Here is a 17,111-nt window from a genome sequence, read left to right as displayed (position 1 = left end):
CATTACAAGACTCTTGTCAAGGTTCCTTCCCCACTCTGAACTTTAGGGTACAGATGTGGGGACTTGCATGGACACTTCTAAGCTTAATTACTAGCTTAGATCTGGTACACTGCCACCATCCAGAATTCGAGTGTCTGGAGCTCTCTCTGTCCCTCCAAAACTTTCCCCTCCTTGGGTTGCCTTGAGGGACTTCATCAATTCCCTGGTGAACACAGATCCAATCCCCTTGGATCTTAAAACAAGGAAAACTCAATCAGGTTCTTAAAAAGAAAGCTTTTAATTAAAGAAAGAAAAGTAAAAATCATCTCTGTAAAATCAGGATGGAAAATACTTTACAGGGTAATCAGTTTCATATAGCCCAGAGGAACCCCCTCTAGCCTTAGGTTCAAAGTTACAGCAAACAGAGGTAAAATCCTCTCAGCAAAACAGGAACATTTACAAGTTGAGACAACAAAAATAAGACTAATACGCCTTGCCTGACTATTACTTACAAGTTTGAAACATGAGAGACTGATTCAGAAAGATTTGGAGAGCCTGGATTGATGTCTAGTCCCTCTTAGTCCCAAGAGCGAACAACAAACAAAGAGCACAAACAAAAGACTTCTCTCCACAAAGATTTGAAAGTATCCTGTCCCCTTATTGGTCCTCTGGTCAAGTGTCAGCCAGGTTTACTGAGCTTCTTAACCCTTGTCATAAACAGATAGCTAAGGGTTAATGTCTCTTTCACCTGAAGCACCTGACCAGAGGACCAATCAGGAAACCGGATTTTTTCAACTTTGGGTGGAGGGAATTGTGTGTCTGAGTCTTTTGTCTGCCTGCCTGCTTTCTCTGAGCTTTGGAGAAGTCGTTTCTACTTTCTAGTCTTCTGTTTCTAAGTGTAAGGACAAAGAGATCAGATAGTAAGTTCTATGGTTTCTTATCTTTGGTATTTGCATGAATATAAGTGCTGGAGTGCTTTGATTTATATTCTTTTTGAATAAGGCTGTTTATTCAATATTCTTTTAAGCAATCGACCCTGTATTATATCATCTTAATACAGAGAGAACATTTGTATGTATTTTTCTTTCTTTTTTATATAAAGCTTTCTTTTAAGACCTGTTGAAGTTTTCTTTACTGGGAAATTTCAGGGAAAATTGAGTCTGTACCCACCAGGGAATTGGTGGGAGGAAGAAATCGGGGAGATCTGTGTGTTGGATTTGCTAGCCTGATTTTGCATTCCCTCTGGGGGAATAGGAAAGTACTTTTTGTTTCCAGGATTGGGAACAGAGAGGGGGAGTCACTCTGTGTAGTTTCACAGAGCTTGTGTCTGTGTATCTCTCCAGGAGCACCTGGAGGGGGGAAGGGAAAAAGGATTATTTCCCTCTGTTTTGAGACTCAAGGGATTTGGGTCTTGGGGTCCCCAGGGAAGGTTTTTCAGGGGGACCAGAGTGCCCCAAAACACTCTAATTTTTTGGGTGGTGGCAGCAGGTACCAGGTCCAAGCTGGTAACTAAGCTTGGAGGTTTTCATGCTAACCCCCATATTTTGGACGCTAAGGTCCAAATCTGGGACTAAGGTTATGATATGGTGTAGCAGCGGGTGGGATCTAGACAGAATCCAGAAGCCAGTAGGAATATTATATTTTTCTTTTCTCTGCTAAGGGCTTTTTAGCAGAGAGAAACAGTTGGTTTTAAAAGGGAACCAGAGAGAATTTTTTTTTCTGCTCTCTCTGGCAGTTTGTGGCTTGCATGTTAAGCAAGAAGCTATTAGCAGACTGTTAAGGGTCTTTTGTCACACAATAGCACTCCCATTGAGAGTCATTACCAGCACTATATATATATGCAAATAAAGTGGTTTTTCTAGTTTACGCTAGAGAGAGAAAAGGAAAAAAGCACTGTTGCTAGGCAGACTCCAGGAGGCAACAGAACCTGCAGTGCAGAAGATAAACACCGGAGGGCACCCCAACACAAGAAAACAGGAATCATGACTTCTAAGGCAAAAATTGAGGCCGAAGAGCAAATCAAAGAAGCTGAACACAGGCGACAACTGGAAATAAAACAAAAAGAGATGGAGATGAAAGAAAGAGAAGAACAAATCAAACAGGCAGCACACAAAAGAAAACTAGAAGAAGAAGAGTTCGCCCACCGAAGGAAACAAGAAGAAGAAGAAGAGTTGGCCCACCGCCGAGAAATGGAAAAACAACAAAAAGAGAATGAAGAGAAGGAAAAACAGAGAAAACATGAACTGGAGTTGGCAAAAGCTAGGGTTGGCTGGCACATGCAGCCCAACAACCCGGCGCCAAATATTGCTCCACAGCACAGGAAATTTCCCACCTACAAGGCAGGGGATGACACCGAGGCCTTCTTGGAAAATTTTGAAAGAGCCTGTCTTGGGTACAGCATTCCCGAAGACCAGTACATGGTAGAATTGAGGTCACAGCTCAGTGGACCTTTAGCAGAGGTGGCAGCTGAAATGCCTAAGCAGCAAATGAATGACTATAAACTTTTTCAAACCAAGGCCAGATACAGAATGGGGATAACCCCAGATCATGCCCGTCGGCGTTTCAGAACCCAAAAGTGGAAACCAGAGGTGTCATTTCCCAAACACGCCTACTACATTGCAAAAAAACTATGAGGCCTGGATAACAGGAAACAACATTCAAACCTTGGAAGAACTGCACCTCCTCATACAAATGGAGCAGTTCTTGGATGGTGTTCCTGAAGACATCACACCGGTACATACAAGATGGAAATCCCAAAGATATCGCTGAGGCGGGGGAGATTGGAGCCAAATGGATGGAACTGGCAGAAAGCAAGAAAGCTACTGTCAAGGGGAACGATTACCCCAGGGGGCACACAGACCATAAACCCTACAACCGAGGACAGCCAAAGACCCCACATACAACCCAAGTCAAGCCACAGACGCCCTACTCTTCCACCTCACCAGTCTCCAGTAACTCACTTCGGCCCAGTGACCCATCAGATGGAAGATGCTTTAAGTGTAATGAACTGGGACATATCAAGGCCAACTGTCCCAAGAACACCATGCGAGTGCAATTCATTACACCACCATCACCCCAAAGATCCCCAGGCCCGGATGCCTCTCAAATACCCTTGGAGCGAAGGGAAAATTTGAGAGTGGGCGGAAAGAAGGTTACTGCGTGGAGAGACAAGGGGGCACAAGTGTCAGCTATCCACCAATCCTTCGTTGACCCCAAATTCATCAACCCAAAGGCCAAAGTTACAATTTACCCCTTCATGTCACAAGCTGTAGACTTGCCTACAGCTCAACTGCCTGTCCAGTACAAAGGCTGGTCAGGAATGTGGACTTTTGCAGTCTATGACAATTATCCTATCCCCATGCTACTGGGGGAAGACTTGGCCAACCAGGTGAGGCGGGCCAAGAGAGTGGAAATGGTTACACGTAGCCAAACCAGGCAAGCTTCCAGACCCATTCCTGTTCCTGAACCGTCCACAGAGGCCCCGTCTGTGTTACCAGAGACCCAGACAGAGGTAGTGGACCCGGATTCCATGCCAACCACTGAAACAGCCACAGCACCTCCAGTCCCAGGCCCGGAACTGGAACAGCAACCAGCACCAGCAAGTGCAACCCCATCTTCAAACTCAACGCCAGAGGGCGCCAGCGAGCCAGAACTGGCAGAAGCAAAAGACAGCCATACCCAAAAGGCTCAGCCAGAGCCTGAAATACCCTCAGGTGCACCAGTGGAGAGCGGTTCACCAGCAACGGAAACAACCCCATCACCTACATCGCTTCCAGAGGGACCAAGCCCAAGTCCACAGTCTGAGGAAGAACTGGTGACCCCAGCCTCAAGGGAACAGTTCCAGACTGAGCAGGAAGCAGATGACAGCCTTCAGAAAGCGTGGGCGGCGGCACGGAGCACCCCACCGCCTCTCAGCTCTTCTAATCGATCCCGGTTTGTTATAGACCAAGGACTTTTATACAAGGAAATTCTTTCTGGTGGACACCGGGAAGAATGGCAGCCACAAAAACAGTTGGTGGTTCCAACTAAGTACCGGGGGAAGCTCTTAAGCTTAGCCCATGATCATCCCAGTGGCCATGCTGGGGTGAACAGGACCAAAGACCGGTTGGGGAAGTCCTTCCACTGGGAGGGGATGGGCAAGGACGTTGCCAAGTATGTCCGGTCTTGTGAGGTATGCCAAAGAGTGGGAAAGCCTCAAGACCAGGTCAAGGCCCCTCTCCAGCCACTCCCCATAATTGAGGTCCCATTTCAGCGAGTAGCTGTGGATATTCTGGGCCCTTTCCCAAAAAAGACGCCCAGAGGAAAGCAGTACGTACTGACTTTAGTGGACTTTGCTACCCGATGGCCAGAAGCAGTCGCTCTAGGCAACACCAGGGCTAACACTGTGTGCCTGGCCCTAACAGACATCTTTGCCAGGGTAGGTTGGCCCTCCGACATCCTTACAGATTCAGGGTCTAATTTCCTGGCAGGGACCATGGAAAAACTGTGGGAAACTCATGGGGTGAATCACTTGGTTGCCACCCCGTACCACCATCAAACCAATGGCCTGGTGGAAAGGTTCAATGGAACTTTGGGGGCCATGATACGAAAATTCATCAACGAATTCTCCAATAATTGGGACCTAGTGTTGCAGCAGTTGCTGTTTGCCTACAGGGCTGTACCACATCCCAGTTTAGGGTTTTCACCATTTGAACTTGTGTATGGTCACAAGGTTAAGGGGCCATTACAGTTGGTGAAGCAGCAATGGGAGGGGTTTACGCCTTCTCCAGGAACTAACATTCTGGACTTTGTAAGCAACCTACAAAGCACCCTTCGACACTCTTTAGCCCTTGCTAGAGAGAACCTAAAGGATGCTCAAGAAGAGCAAAAGGCCTGGTATGACAGACATGCCAGAGAACGTTCCTTCAAGGTAGGAGACCAGGTTATGGTCTTGAAGGCGCAACAGGCCCATAAGATGGAAGCATCATGGGAAGGGCCATTCACGGTCCAAGAGCGCCTGGGAGCTGTAAACTACCTCATAGCATTTCCCAATTCCTCACTAAAGCCTAAAGTGTACCATGTTAATTCTCTCAAGCCTTTCTATTCCACAGACTTACAGGTTTGTCAGTTTACGGTCCAGGGAGATGATGCTGAGTGGCCTGACGGTGTCTACTACGACGGGAAAAAAGACGGTGGCGTGGAAGAGGTGAACCTCTCAACCACCCTGGAACGTCTGCAGCGGCAACAAATCAAGGAGCTGTGCACTAGCTTCGCCCCATTGTTCTCAGCCACCCCAGGACGGACTGAACGGGCATACCACTCCATTGATACAGGTAATGCTCACCCAATCAGAACCCCACCCTACCGGGTGTCTCCTCATGCCCAAGCTGCTATAGAACGGGAGATCCAGAACATGCTACAGATGGGTATAATCCGCCCATCTACCAGTGCATGGGCATCTCCAGTGGTTCTGGTACCCAAACCAGATGGGGAAATACGCTTTTGCGTGGACTACCGTAAGCTAAATGCTGTAACTCGTCCGGACAACTATCCAATGCCACGTACCGATGAGCTATTGGAAAAGTTGGGACGTGCCCAGTTCATCTCTACAATAGACTTAACCAAGGGGTACTGGCAAGTACCGCTACATGAACCTGCCAAGGAGAGGTCAGCATTCGTCACCCATGCGGGGGTGTATGAATTCAATGTCCTTCCTTTCGGCCTTCGAAATGCACCCGCCACCTTCCAGAGGCTGGTACATGGTCTACTAGCTGGACTGGGAGAATTTGCAGTTGCCTACCTCGATGATGTGGCCATTTTTTCAGACTCCTGGCCCGAACACCTACTACACCTGGAAAAGGTCTTTGAGCGCATCAGGCAGGCAGGACTAACTGTTAAGGCCAAAAAGTGTCAAATAGGCCAAAACAGAGTGACTTACCTGGGGCACCAGGTGGGTCGAGGAACCATAAACCCCCTACAGGCCAAGGTGGATGCTATCCAAAGTGGCCTGTCCCACGGTCAAAGAAGCAGGTCCAATCCTTCTTAGGCTTGGCCGGATACTACAGGCGATTTGTACCACACTACAGCCAAATCGCTGCCCCATTGACCGACCTGACCAAAAAGACCCAGCCAAATGCCGTTAAGTGGACTGATGAGTGTCAAAAGGCCTTTACCCAGCTTAAGGCGACGCTCATGTCTGACCCTGTGCTCAGGGCCCCGGACTTTGACAAGCCATTCCTAGTAACCACAGATGCATCTGAGCGTGGTATAGGAGCAGTGCTCATGCAGGAAGCAACAGATCACAACTTCCATCCTGTCGTGTTTCTCAGCAAGAAACTGTCTGAGAGGGAAAGTCACTGGTCAGTCAGTGAAAAGGAATGCTATGCCATTGTGTACGCCCTGGAAAAGCTACGCCCATATGTTTGGGGACGGCGGTTCCAACTACAAACTGACCATGCTGCACTAAAGTGGCTTCATACTGCCAAGGGGAACAACAAGAAACTTCTTCGTTGGAGTTTAGCTCTCCAAGATTTTGATTTTGAAATTCAACACATCACAGGAGCTTCTAACAAAGTAGCTGATGCCCTCTCCCGTGAGAGTTTCCCAGAATTCAGTAGTTAAAAAGTGTTCTTAAAATGTAGAAGTCTGTTAGTTATATACTTAGGAGTATATGTAAAGGTCTATGTGTTGTATTAATCTGTTTATTTTCAAGTTCTAGAAGGAAATCGCCGCCAGTGAGCTTCCCCACTGTCTGCAATTTGGGGGGCGTGTCATAAACAGATAGCTAAGGGTTAATGTCTCTTTCACCTGAAGCACCTGACCAGAGGACCAATCAGGAAACCGGATTTTTTCAACTTTGGGTGGAGGGAATTGTGTGTCTGAGTCTTTTGTCTGCCTGCCTGCTTTCTCTGAGCTTTGGAGAAGTAGTTTCTACTTTCTAGTCTTCTGTTTCTAAGTGTAAGGACAAAGAGATCAGATAGTAAGTTCTATGGTTTCTTATCTTTGGTATTTGCATGAATATAAGTGCTGGAGTGCTTTGATTTATATTCTTTTTGAATAAGGCTGTTTATTCAATATTCTTTTAAGCAATCGACCCTGTATTATATCATCTTAATACAGAGAGAACATTTGTATGTATTTTTCTTTCTTTTTATATAAAGCTTTCTTTTAAGACCTGTTGGAGTTTTTCTTTACTTCAGGGAAATTAAGTCTGTACTCACCAGGGAATTGGTGGGAGGAAGAAATCAAGGGGAGATCTGTGTGTTGGATTGCTAGCCTGATTTTGCATTCCCTCTGGGGGAATAGGAAAGTACTTTTTGTTTCCAGGATTGGGAACAGAGAGGGGGGAGTCTCTCTGTGTAGTTTCACAGAGCTTGTGTCTGTGTATCTCTCCAGGAGCACCTGGAGGGGGGAAGGGAAAAAGGATTATTTCCCCTTGTTGTGAGACTCAAGGGATTTGGGTCTTGGGGTCCCAGGGAAGGTTTTTCAGGGGGACCAGAGTGCCCCAAAACACTCTAATTTTTGGGTGGTGGCAGCAGGTACCAGGTCCAAGCTGGTAACTAAGCTTGGAGGTTTTCATGCTAACCCCCATATTTTGGACGCTAAGGTCCAAATCTGGGACTAAGGTTATGATAACCCTTAACTATCTGTTTATGACACGTCCCCCCAAATCTCAGACAGTGTGGAACCACACTGGAGGTGATTTCTTCCTAGAACTTTAGAATAAACAGATTAATACAACACATGCACCTTTACATATACTACTAATTATGTAAAACTAAAAGATTTTCTACATTTCAAGGACAATTTTTAACCAGTTGATTCAGGAAAACTTTGACGGGAAAGTGCATCAGCTACTTTGTTAGAAGCTCCTGAAATGTGTTGAATTTCAAAATCAAAATCTTGGAGAGCTGAACTCCATTGAAGAAGTTTTTTGTTGTTTCCCTTGGCAGTATGAAGCCACTTTAGCGCAGCATGGATGGTGTGTAGCTGGAAACGCCGTCCCCAAACATACGGGCGTAGCTTTTCCAGGGCACACACAATGGCGTAGCATTCTTTTTCACTGATGGACCAGTGGCTTTCTCTCTCAGACAGTTTCTTGCTGAGAAACATGACAGGATGAAATTCTTGATCCGGTCCTTCCTGCATTAAAACTGCTCCTACACCACGCTCAGATGCATCTGTGGTTACTAGGAATGGTCTGTCAAAGTCTGGGGCCCTTAGCACACGGTCAGACATGAGTGTTGCCTTAAGCTTGTTAAAGGCCTTCTGACACTCATCATCCACTGAACTGCATTTGGCTGTGTCTTTCTGGTCAGGTCTGTTAGTGGGGTAGCGATTTGGCTGTAGTGTGGTACAAATCGCCTGTAGTACCCGGCCAAGCCTAAGAAGGATTGGACCTGTTTCTTTGACTTTGGGACAGGCCACTTTTGGATAGCATCCACTTTGGCCTGTAGGGGGTTTATGGTTCCTTCACCCACCTGGTGTCCAAGGTAAGTCACTCTGTTTTGGCCTATCTGACACTTTTTAGCCTTAACAGTTAGTCCTGCCTGCCTGATGCGCTCAAAGACTTTTTCCAGGTGTTCCAGGTGTTCTGCCCATGAATCAGAAAAAATGGCCACATCATCGAGGTAGGCAACTGCAGATTCTCCCAGTCCTGCTAGGAGAGCATCTACAAGTCTTTGGAAGGTGGCAGGTGCATTTCGCAGCCCGAAAGGAAGCATATTAAATTCATACATCCCTGCATGGGTGACGAATGCTGACCTTTCCTTGGCAGGTTCATCTAGCGGTACTTGCCAGTACCCCTTGGTTAAGTTTAATGTAGAGATGAACTGGGCACGTCCCAATTTCACCAACAGCTCATCGGTGCGGGGAACTGGATATTTGTCAGGACGAGTCACAGCATTTAGCTTACGGTAGTCCACGCAAAAGCGTATTTCCCCATCTGGTTTGGGAATTAGAACCACTGGAGATGCCCATGCACTGTTAGAGGGGGGCATTATACCCATCTGTAGCATGCTTTGGATCTCCCATTCTATAGCAGCTTGGGCATGAGGAGACAGCCGGCAGGGTGGGGTTCTAATTGGGTGAGCATTACCTGTGTCAATGGAGTGGTATGCCCGTTCAGTCCATCCTGGGGTGGCTGAGAACATTGGGGCGAAGCTAGTGCACAGCTTCTTGATCTGTTGCCGCTGCAGACGTTCCAGGGTTGTGGAGAGGTTCACCTCTTCCATGCCACCGTCATTTTTTCCTTCATAGTAGACATCTTCAGGCCACTCAGCATCATCTCCTCCCTGGGCTGTAAACTGACATACCTTGAAGTCTCTGGAATAAAAGGGCTTTAGAGAATTAACATGGTACACTTTAGGCTTTAGGGTTGAGGTGGGGAATGCTATGAGATAGTTAACAGCTCCCAGGCGCTCTTGGACCATCAATGGCCCTTCCCATGACGCTTCCATCTTATGGGCCTGTTGTGCCTTCAAGACCATAACCTGGTCCCCTACTTTGAAGGAACGCTCTCTGGTATGTTTATCATACCAGGCCTTTTGCTCTTCCCGAGCATCCTTTAGGTTTTCTTTAGCAAGGGCTAAAGAGTGTCGGAGGGTGCTTTGTAGGTTGCTTACAAAGTCTAGAATGTTAGTTCCTGGAGAAGGCGTAAACCCCTCCCATTGCTGCTTCACCAACTGTAATGGCCCCTTAACCTCGTGGCCATACAGAAGTTCAAATGGTGAAAACCCTAAACTGGGATGTGGTACAGCCCTGTAGGCAAAAAGCAACTGCTGCAACACTAGGTCCCAAACATTGGAGTGTTCATTTACGAATTTACATATCATGGCCCCCAAAGTTCCATTAAACCTCTCCACCAGGCCATTGGTTTGATGGTGGTAAGGGGTGGCAACCAAGTGATTCACCCCATGAGCTTCCCACAGATCTTTCATGGTCCATGCCAGGAAATTAGTTCCTGAATCTGTAAGGATGTCGGAGGGCCAACCTACCCTGGCAAAAATGTCTGCTAAGGCCTGGCACACAGTTTTAGCCCTGGTGTTGCTTAGAGCTACTGCTTCCGGCCATCGGGTAGCAAAGTCCATGAAAGTCAGTATGTACTGCTTTCCTCTGGGGGTCTTTTTTGGGAAAGGACCCAGAATATCCACAGCTACTCGCTGAAATGGGACCTCAATTATGGGGAGTGGCTGGAGAGGGGCTTTGACCTGGTCTTGGGGCTTTCCCACTCGTTGGCACACCTCACAAGACCGGACATAATTAGCAACGTCCTTGCCCATTCCCTCCCAGTGGAAGGACTTCCCCAATCGGTCTTTGGTTCTATTCACCCCAGAATGGCCACTGGGATGATCATGAGCTAAACTCAAGAGCTTTACCCAGTACTTAGTTGGAACTACCAACTGTCTTTGAGGATGCCAGTCTTCCTGGTGTCCACCAGAAAGAGTCTCCTTGTATAAAAAAGTCCTTGTACTACAACAAACCGGGATTGGTTAGAAGAGCTGAGAGGCGGTGGGGTGCTCCATGCCGCCACCCAAGCTTTCTGAAGGCTGTCATCTGCTTCCTGCTCAGCCTGGAACTGTTCCCTTGAGGCTGGAGACATCAGTTCCTCCTTAGACTGTGGACTTGGGCTTCGTCACTCTAGAAGCGATGTAGGTGATGGGGTTGTTTTCATTGATTGTGAACCGCTTTCCGCTAGTGCACTATGTGATATTTCAGGCTCTGGCTGAGCTTCTTGGGTAGGGTTGTCTGCTGCTTCTGCCAGTTCAGGCCTGCTGGTGCCCTCTGGAGTTGGAGTTGTAGATGAGTTTGCAAGCGCTGGAGTCAGTGCTGGCAATGGTTCTGGTGCTGGTTGCTTTTCCAGTTCTGGTCCTGGGACTGGATGCACTATGGTTGTTGCAGTCGTTGGCAGGGGATCCGGTTCCACCACCTCTGTCTGGATCTCTGGTAACACAGACAGGGCTCCTGTGGACAGCTCAGCAACAGAGATGGGTGTGGAAGCTTGTTTGGCCTGGCTGCATGTGACCATTCCCACTCTCTTGGCCAGCTTCACATATTTGGCCAAGTCTTCCCCCAGTAGCATGGGGATGGGATAATTGTCATAGACTGCAAAAGTCCACATTCCTGACCAGCCTTTGTACTGGACAGGCAACTCAGCTGTAGGCAAGTTTACAGATTTTGACATGAATGGGTGAATTGTCACTTGGGCCTCTGGGTTGATGAATCTGGGGTCCACTAGGGATTGGTGGATAGCTGACACTTGTGCTCCCGTGTCTCTCCATGTGATAACCTTCTTTCCGCCCACTCTCAAGGTTTCCCTTCGCTCCGAGGGTATTTGAGAGGCATCTGGGCCTGGGGATCTTTGGTGTGATTGTGGTGTAATGAACTGTAATCGGTTGGGGTTCTTGGGGAAGTGGGCCTTTATATGTCCCAGTTCATTACATTTAAAACTTCGCCCAGCTGACTGGTCACTGGGTCGAGGTGGGTTGCTGGAGACTGGTGAGGTGGGACAATAGGGTGTCTGGGGCTTTCCTTGGGTTGTAGGTGGGGTCTTGGGTTGCCCCCAGTGATAGGGTTTATTTTCGGTTTGCCCCCTCTGATATTCGCTCCCCTTGCTAGTAGTTTTTTTCTTTTCTGCCACTTCCACCCATCTGGCTCCAATCTCCCCCCGCCTCGGTTACAGTTTTGGGCTTCCCATCTAGGATGTACCTTTCTATTTCCTCAGGAACACCCTCTAAGAACTGCTCCATTTGCATTAGGAAGGACAGCTCTTCCAGAGAGTTAGCACTTGCTCCTGATATCCAGGCATTCCAATTCTTTCCAATATGGTAGGTGTGTCGGGTAAATAACACATCTGGTTTCCACCTTAAGGCTCTGAACCGCTGACAGGCATGCTCAGGTGTTAGCCCCATTCTGATTCTGGCCTTGGTTTGAAAAAGATTATAATTGTTCATGTGTTCCTTAGGCATTTCAGCCGCCACCTCTGCTAAGGGTCCACTGAGCTGTGGCCTCAGCTCTATCATGTACTGGTCTGTAGAGATGCTGTACCCAAGGCAGGCCCTTTCAAAATTTTCTAAGAAGGCCTCAGTACCATCACCTGCTTTGTAGGTGGGGAATTTTCTGGGATGGGAAACAGTACCTGGAGAAGGGTTGTTAGGGTTGGCTGCCACATCCTGCTTAGCCCTTGCTAATTCCAGGGCCTGCTAGTGGGCCTTCCTCTGGATCTCCATAGCCCTCCGGTGGTCAGCCTCTTTGGCTTTCTCTTCTTTTTCTTTCATCTCCATCCCTTTTTCCTTCGCCTCCATAGCTCTCTTGTGAGCAGCTTCTTCCCTGGCTATTTCTGCATTAATTTCTAATTGTTTTAGTTCCATCCATCTCTTATGTTCGTTGTCTTTCTCTGTTGCTTCCAGCCTAGCCAGTTCTAGTTTGTTAGTGGCTCCACTGGTACTCATTTTCCAGCTTTCTTGTGATGGCCACACTCCTCTGCAGTTCACTGAAACTGGGATGCACTCAGCTCAGGGCTGCTTGGTTAACAGAGACTTTCTAACTAGCTATACCCGAGAGGTAGAAAGAAAGAAAACAATTCAGCTTGTAAATTCCTTTTGCTGGCTGCTTGCTCACAGCTTGAAGCCTCCTTTCAACAAAGACCCTTGTTAAAAAACTTAACACCTCTGCCTTCAGGCTGCTTTCTAGGCAGCTAGAAAGGAGAGAAAAAAAAATCCTACTGGCTTTTGGTTCCTAAAAAATCCCACACCGCTGCTCACCATGTCAAGGTTCCTTCTCCTCTCTGAACTTTAGGGTACAGATGTGGGGACCTGCATGGATACTTCTAAGCTTAATTACTAGCTTAGACCTGGTACACTGCCACCATCCAGAATTCCAGTGTCTGGAGCACTCTCTGTCCCTCCAAAACTTTCCCCGCCCTGGGTTGCCTTGAGAGACTTCACCAATTCCCTGGTGAACACAGATCCAATCCCCTTGGATCTTAAAACAAGGAAAACTCAATCAGGTTCTTAAAAAGAAAGCTTTTAATTAAAGAAAGAAAAGTAAAAATCATCTCTGTAAAATCAGGATGGAAAATACTTTACAGGGTAATCAGATTCATATAGCCCCAAGGAACCCCTCTAGCCTTAGGTTCAAAGTTACAGCAAACAAAGGTAAAATCCTCTCAGCAAAAAAGGAATCTTTACAAGTTGAGAAAACAAAAATAAGACTAATGTGCCTTGCCTGGCTGTTACTTACAAGTTTGAAACATGAGAGACTGATTCAGAAAGATTTGGAGAGCCTGGATTGACGTCTAGTCCTTCTTAGTCCCAAAAGCGAACACCCAAAAACAAAGAGCACAAACAAAAGACTTCCCTCCACCAAGATTTGAAAGTATCTTGTCCCCTTATTGGTCCTCTGGTCAGGTGTCAGCCAGGTTTACTGAGCTTCTTAACCCCTCACAGGTAAAAGAGGCATTAACCCTTAACTATCTGTTTATGACAACTCTATTTTCAGTTCTGTAGAACTCTGCCAGATTAACTATTCAGACTGAAATTTTCCATGGGGCATGCTGGTTAATGCTCCATAGACCCACAAAATTTTCTTCCAAACTCTTCATCCTTTCCCAAGCTGATTAAAAAAATATATACCCCAATTCTACAAAGGTTAACACACATACTTAACATTATGTACCAAGAGCAACTATAGTGAAGTTAATAGGGCTACTTATTATGCATAAAGTTAAGCATGCATATAAATCTTTGTAGGATTGGGGGCCTTGGTTTGCATTGCTTTGTGATCTGGTGTCAGATATAATTTCTTCCACTAAATACATTCTTTTTAATCTTTTCACCGTTTCTGAATGAATGTCATCAATATTATGTTCCTTACGTTCCTTACTTCACAATTCATACATCACCTGTTTTTCTCCACCCATTTCAATATTAACTTAGGTAAATCTCCTACAGAATTACTTTAAAAACATAGCGTCTCTTATAGTAGTTCCCAGAATACACTCAGGTATTTAAAACTATAGGTTTATTTTTCTCAACGCTTTAAAAGAGCAATATTCAACTTGTTCAAGTGGCTTTCCAGTTCAACAATCATATGCCAATATTTCCAATCGAAAACATACAATCAGGTATTAAGATTCAGCTACAATTTTCAATAACCAATCATTAACGATTTTTCTATTTGCTTTAAGGAACACTAAATAATAGTTATTTCTCCCACCTCATTTTAATTACTAATAACCTAATACTAGGACAAACCCCGAGTTCCTTACACAGTCTTTACTTGTAACAATCTTCCACTGAAGCAAAGAAGAGTTTTGCCTAAACAAGGATTGAATTAAAACTAAGGACCTCAGGATTTGTCCTATTTCTTATAGAACAGGTCCACACACACTAACGGAAGTTTTTCTAAATGTGTGGGTTTATCTATTGCTAGGTAAACCTTCTATGACTAATGTGTTTGCAGAGTAGATGAATAAAAGAACCACTAAACTACACTGTCAAACAACAGCCACGTTTTTGTCAAAGCATCTCATCTTATAGACTACATTTGGCTGAAATCAGTATAAATTTTTAAGTATAACTGCTTCTGTACATTAATAAGAGCTATATTAGTAAGAGGAAAAACTAACCTTCTTAATATTAATTTGGTGCTTTCTCAACCTTTCGAGATCCGTTGGAATTGCCACTTTAATGAATTTTTGGATGGCGGGTTCAAGACGACGAATATTAACCTTTTCTTCGTCTTCAGACATCCTAAAAATATCTATCAAGTCAGAACTTGACCAATAAGACTTTACTCATCTAGAAACCCCTAAAAAGAAAAAGATATTTAAATTTAAGCAAGATTTATTATTACTTGCTCTGATTACAGTTTCACTATATTAATCTTTTAAAAACAAAAAAAAGTGTCAATATGTCACATAATGCCCTCAGACAAAAAAAAAACCAATTATTACGAATTAATCATTCAAAACCTGGATGATTCATTAGCTGAAATTAATGCCAGTGCTCAAAAACAAATTAAGAACTTTATTCTTGGGGAATATTCTCAATGGACAATGTTTTCAATCTGACAACAAAACAGCTAAATGATTAAGGCATATGTTTAAGTACTTTGATGAATAGGGATGGACTTGTGCACATACTAAAGTTAAAATAGTAATTAAGAGCTTTGCAGACTCAGAACCCAAACTTAACAATTTTAAATTCTCTAAGCTTTGTACATATTTGTAAAACTTAAGATATGCTGGAAAAGACACCAACACAAAATTGAGGGTGAAAGTTCACACACACACATAATAATCAGGAAATCCTGAGTGAAGGTTCCCACAGCAAATGGACTCTACCTTCTTGCAAAAATAATTAAAGCCCCAATTCTACAAAAACTAAGCATATTGTTTAAGTTGTTATAGGATTTGGGGCTAATTAACCTGACTCTGCATCTTTCTTTAAACTGTACTTTGGGGGCTTTTTCTTTTCCCTTAGATGAAGATATATAGAATTTTATATTGCTGCATAAAAACACACACTTGTGCACATACACCATGTGACTAATAAAAAAAATTCCTTCATACTGTGTATGCACAAGGAACAAGAAAAACTTCATGTGAGAGTTTGAAAATCAAAAATGTCCCTTTATTCATGCAGCATTAATACTGTATTAATACAATTTATTGAAACATGATTTTCTTTGATTTACTTTCCTTTAAAAAAATTATACAAATTTGGGCAGATCGATGCTAGAAAGTTTTGCCAACATAGGTATGTCAGTAAAAGGACTAGTGCTGACACAGATTAGTGTAAAAGTGCTTTTCCATTGGAAGAGTTTTGCAGGTATAGTTAAACTAGCAGAACCCTCCGAGTGCAGAGCAGGCCTAGGATTGTAAACTTCCTGTCAAGTAGAGAAAAGCCTGCTGGACACTTAGTACTTCCTGCCCAAGCCTGTGGGAAAGGAGAAAGAACAACTTCTGGTGGGGGGAAATAGGAGTTTTCAGAGGAAAAAATAGTTCAAGATTAATCAAATTTCAATACCATCACCCTCTGATTTATCAATGTTGAGTTACAAATGATTTTCTTTTATAAAGAAAATACTACAAAAGCATGTATTTTTTCCTGAACAAAAAAAAATCACGTGGACAAGCAGATTTTAAAAAACAGTAGGACAAGTTTCAAGAGGCTTCCCTTCAAATATTTAAACTCAGCATTACCAATTATTTACCTTTTTCTGTTTCACAACCTCCAAAGAAAGGCATTTTAATTAATCAGTTTGGCAATTGTTTATGAATCACTCCAAAATGCAGAGGAATAGATTAGGTGATCTCCTAGATATCCTTTTCCATTCCAACAAATTCTGCACTTATACATGCAATTCCTGAAATGAGCATGCATCAATCGCCTTTAATTTTAAATCTGAAGTTTAATATTTCAGTATATCTATTCCTTAAAAGCCCTAGAAGATTCTACCATTACTGATGTTCAGTGTCAAGTGGTTAAAAAAAGAGTACATCAGTCCTTTTTTCTGGTTTTACTGTACTAAATCATATTAGAGAAGTCCTTAGTTAACAGTTATTATGAAGTCACCAGTCACAACTCCCCAGTTATGATGGAGTTCCATTTTGCATTTAAATGCAGGAATTCAACTTTTTATTATGAATAAAGAATACAGTGCATCATGCCCAAAATTTACAGCACTGATTCTGACAGTTTACAAGTAAATCCATAAAGGAGTTTGAATTAAAAATAATTACAAACAGGCTCCTTTAAGAAATTTAGCATGTGTCAGTTTTTCCTTTGTCCTGAATTATCTTAATAACAGACTCTTAAAACTTACCATATAGTAAAAATTAATTGAAATCTACTGCAGAGGCTGTATTTGAATAAATTAGATTGTAATTAAGATAAGCTAACAACATTGTTGTGTCTAATTGTTATTGTTATTTAGGATACACTCAGGGTCAGGTCAACAGTTCAGGTAAATTATGTGGGGCCATTGTGACAGCAGAGCTAACCTACCTCTCTAGTTTTATGTAAATTTACTCCTGGGGGAATTCTGCGCATAATTTATGTCCCCTGCAGATATATTGATTCCCTGCAAAAAAAATGACTTTCTGACAGGGAAGCCACAAGAGCGGTCATGCATCCCTCTCCAGCAGTATG

At 44.3% G+C, this 17,111-nt stretch overlaps 1 protein-coding gene across 6 annotated transcripts in view; it reads right to left on the bottom strand.

The window, feature by feature from the left end:
- The window catches only part of STX17 (syntaxin 17), a 121,423-nt gene that overhangs the window by 77,885 nt on the left and 26,427 nt on the right, over nt 1–17,111 (bottom strand). For all 6 annotated transcript variants that reach the window (XM_050938252.1, XM_050938255.1, XM_050938251.1 and 3 more), the window contains one exon: nt 14,585–14,766. In XM_050938252.1, coding sequence (XP_050794209.1) covers nt 14,585–14,707 — 123 coding nt within the window. In that variant the 5' untranslated portion in view covers nt 14,708–14,766. The remainder of the gene's footprint in view (nt 1–14,584; nt 14,767–17,111) is intronic.

Source organism: Gopherus flavomarginatus, chromosome 2 (genome assembly GCF_025201925.1).
Source record: "Gopherus flavomarginatus isolate rGopFla2 chromosome 2, rGopFla2.mat.asm, whole genome shotgun sequence".
NCBI lineage: Eukaryota > Metazoa > Chordata > Testudines > Testudinidae > Gopherus > Gopherus flavomarginatus.
Note: the sequence above shows the minus strand (reverse complement) of the source record. Positions and strands in the feature narration are given on the sequence as shown.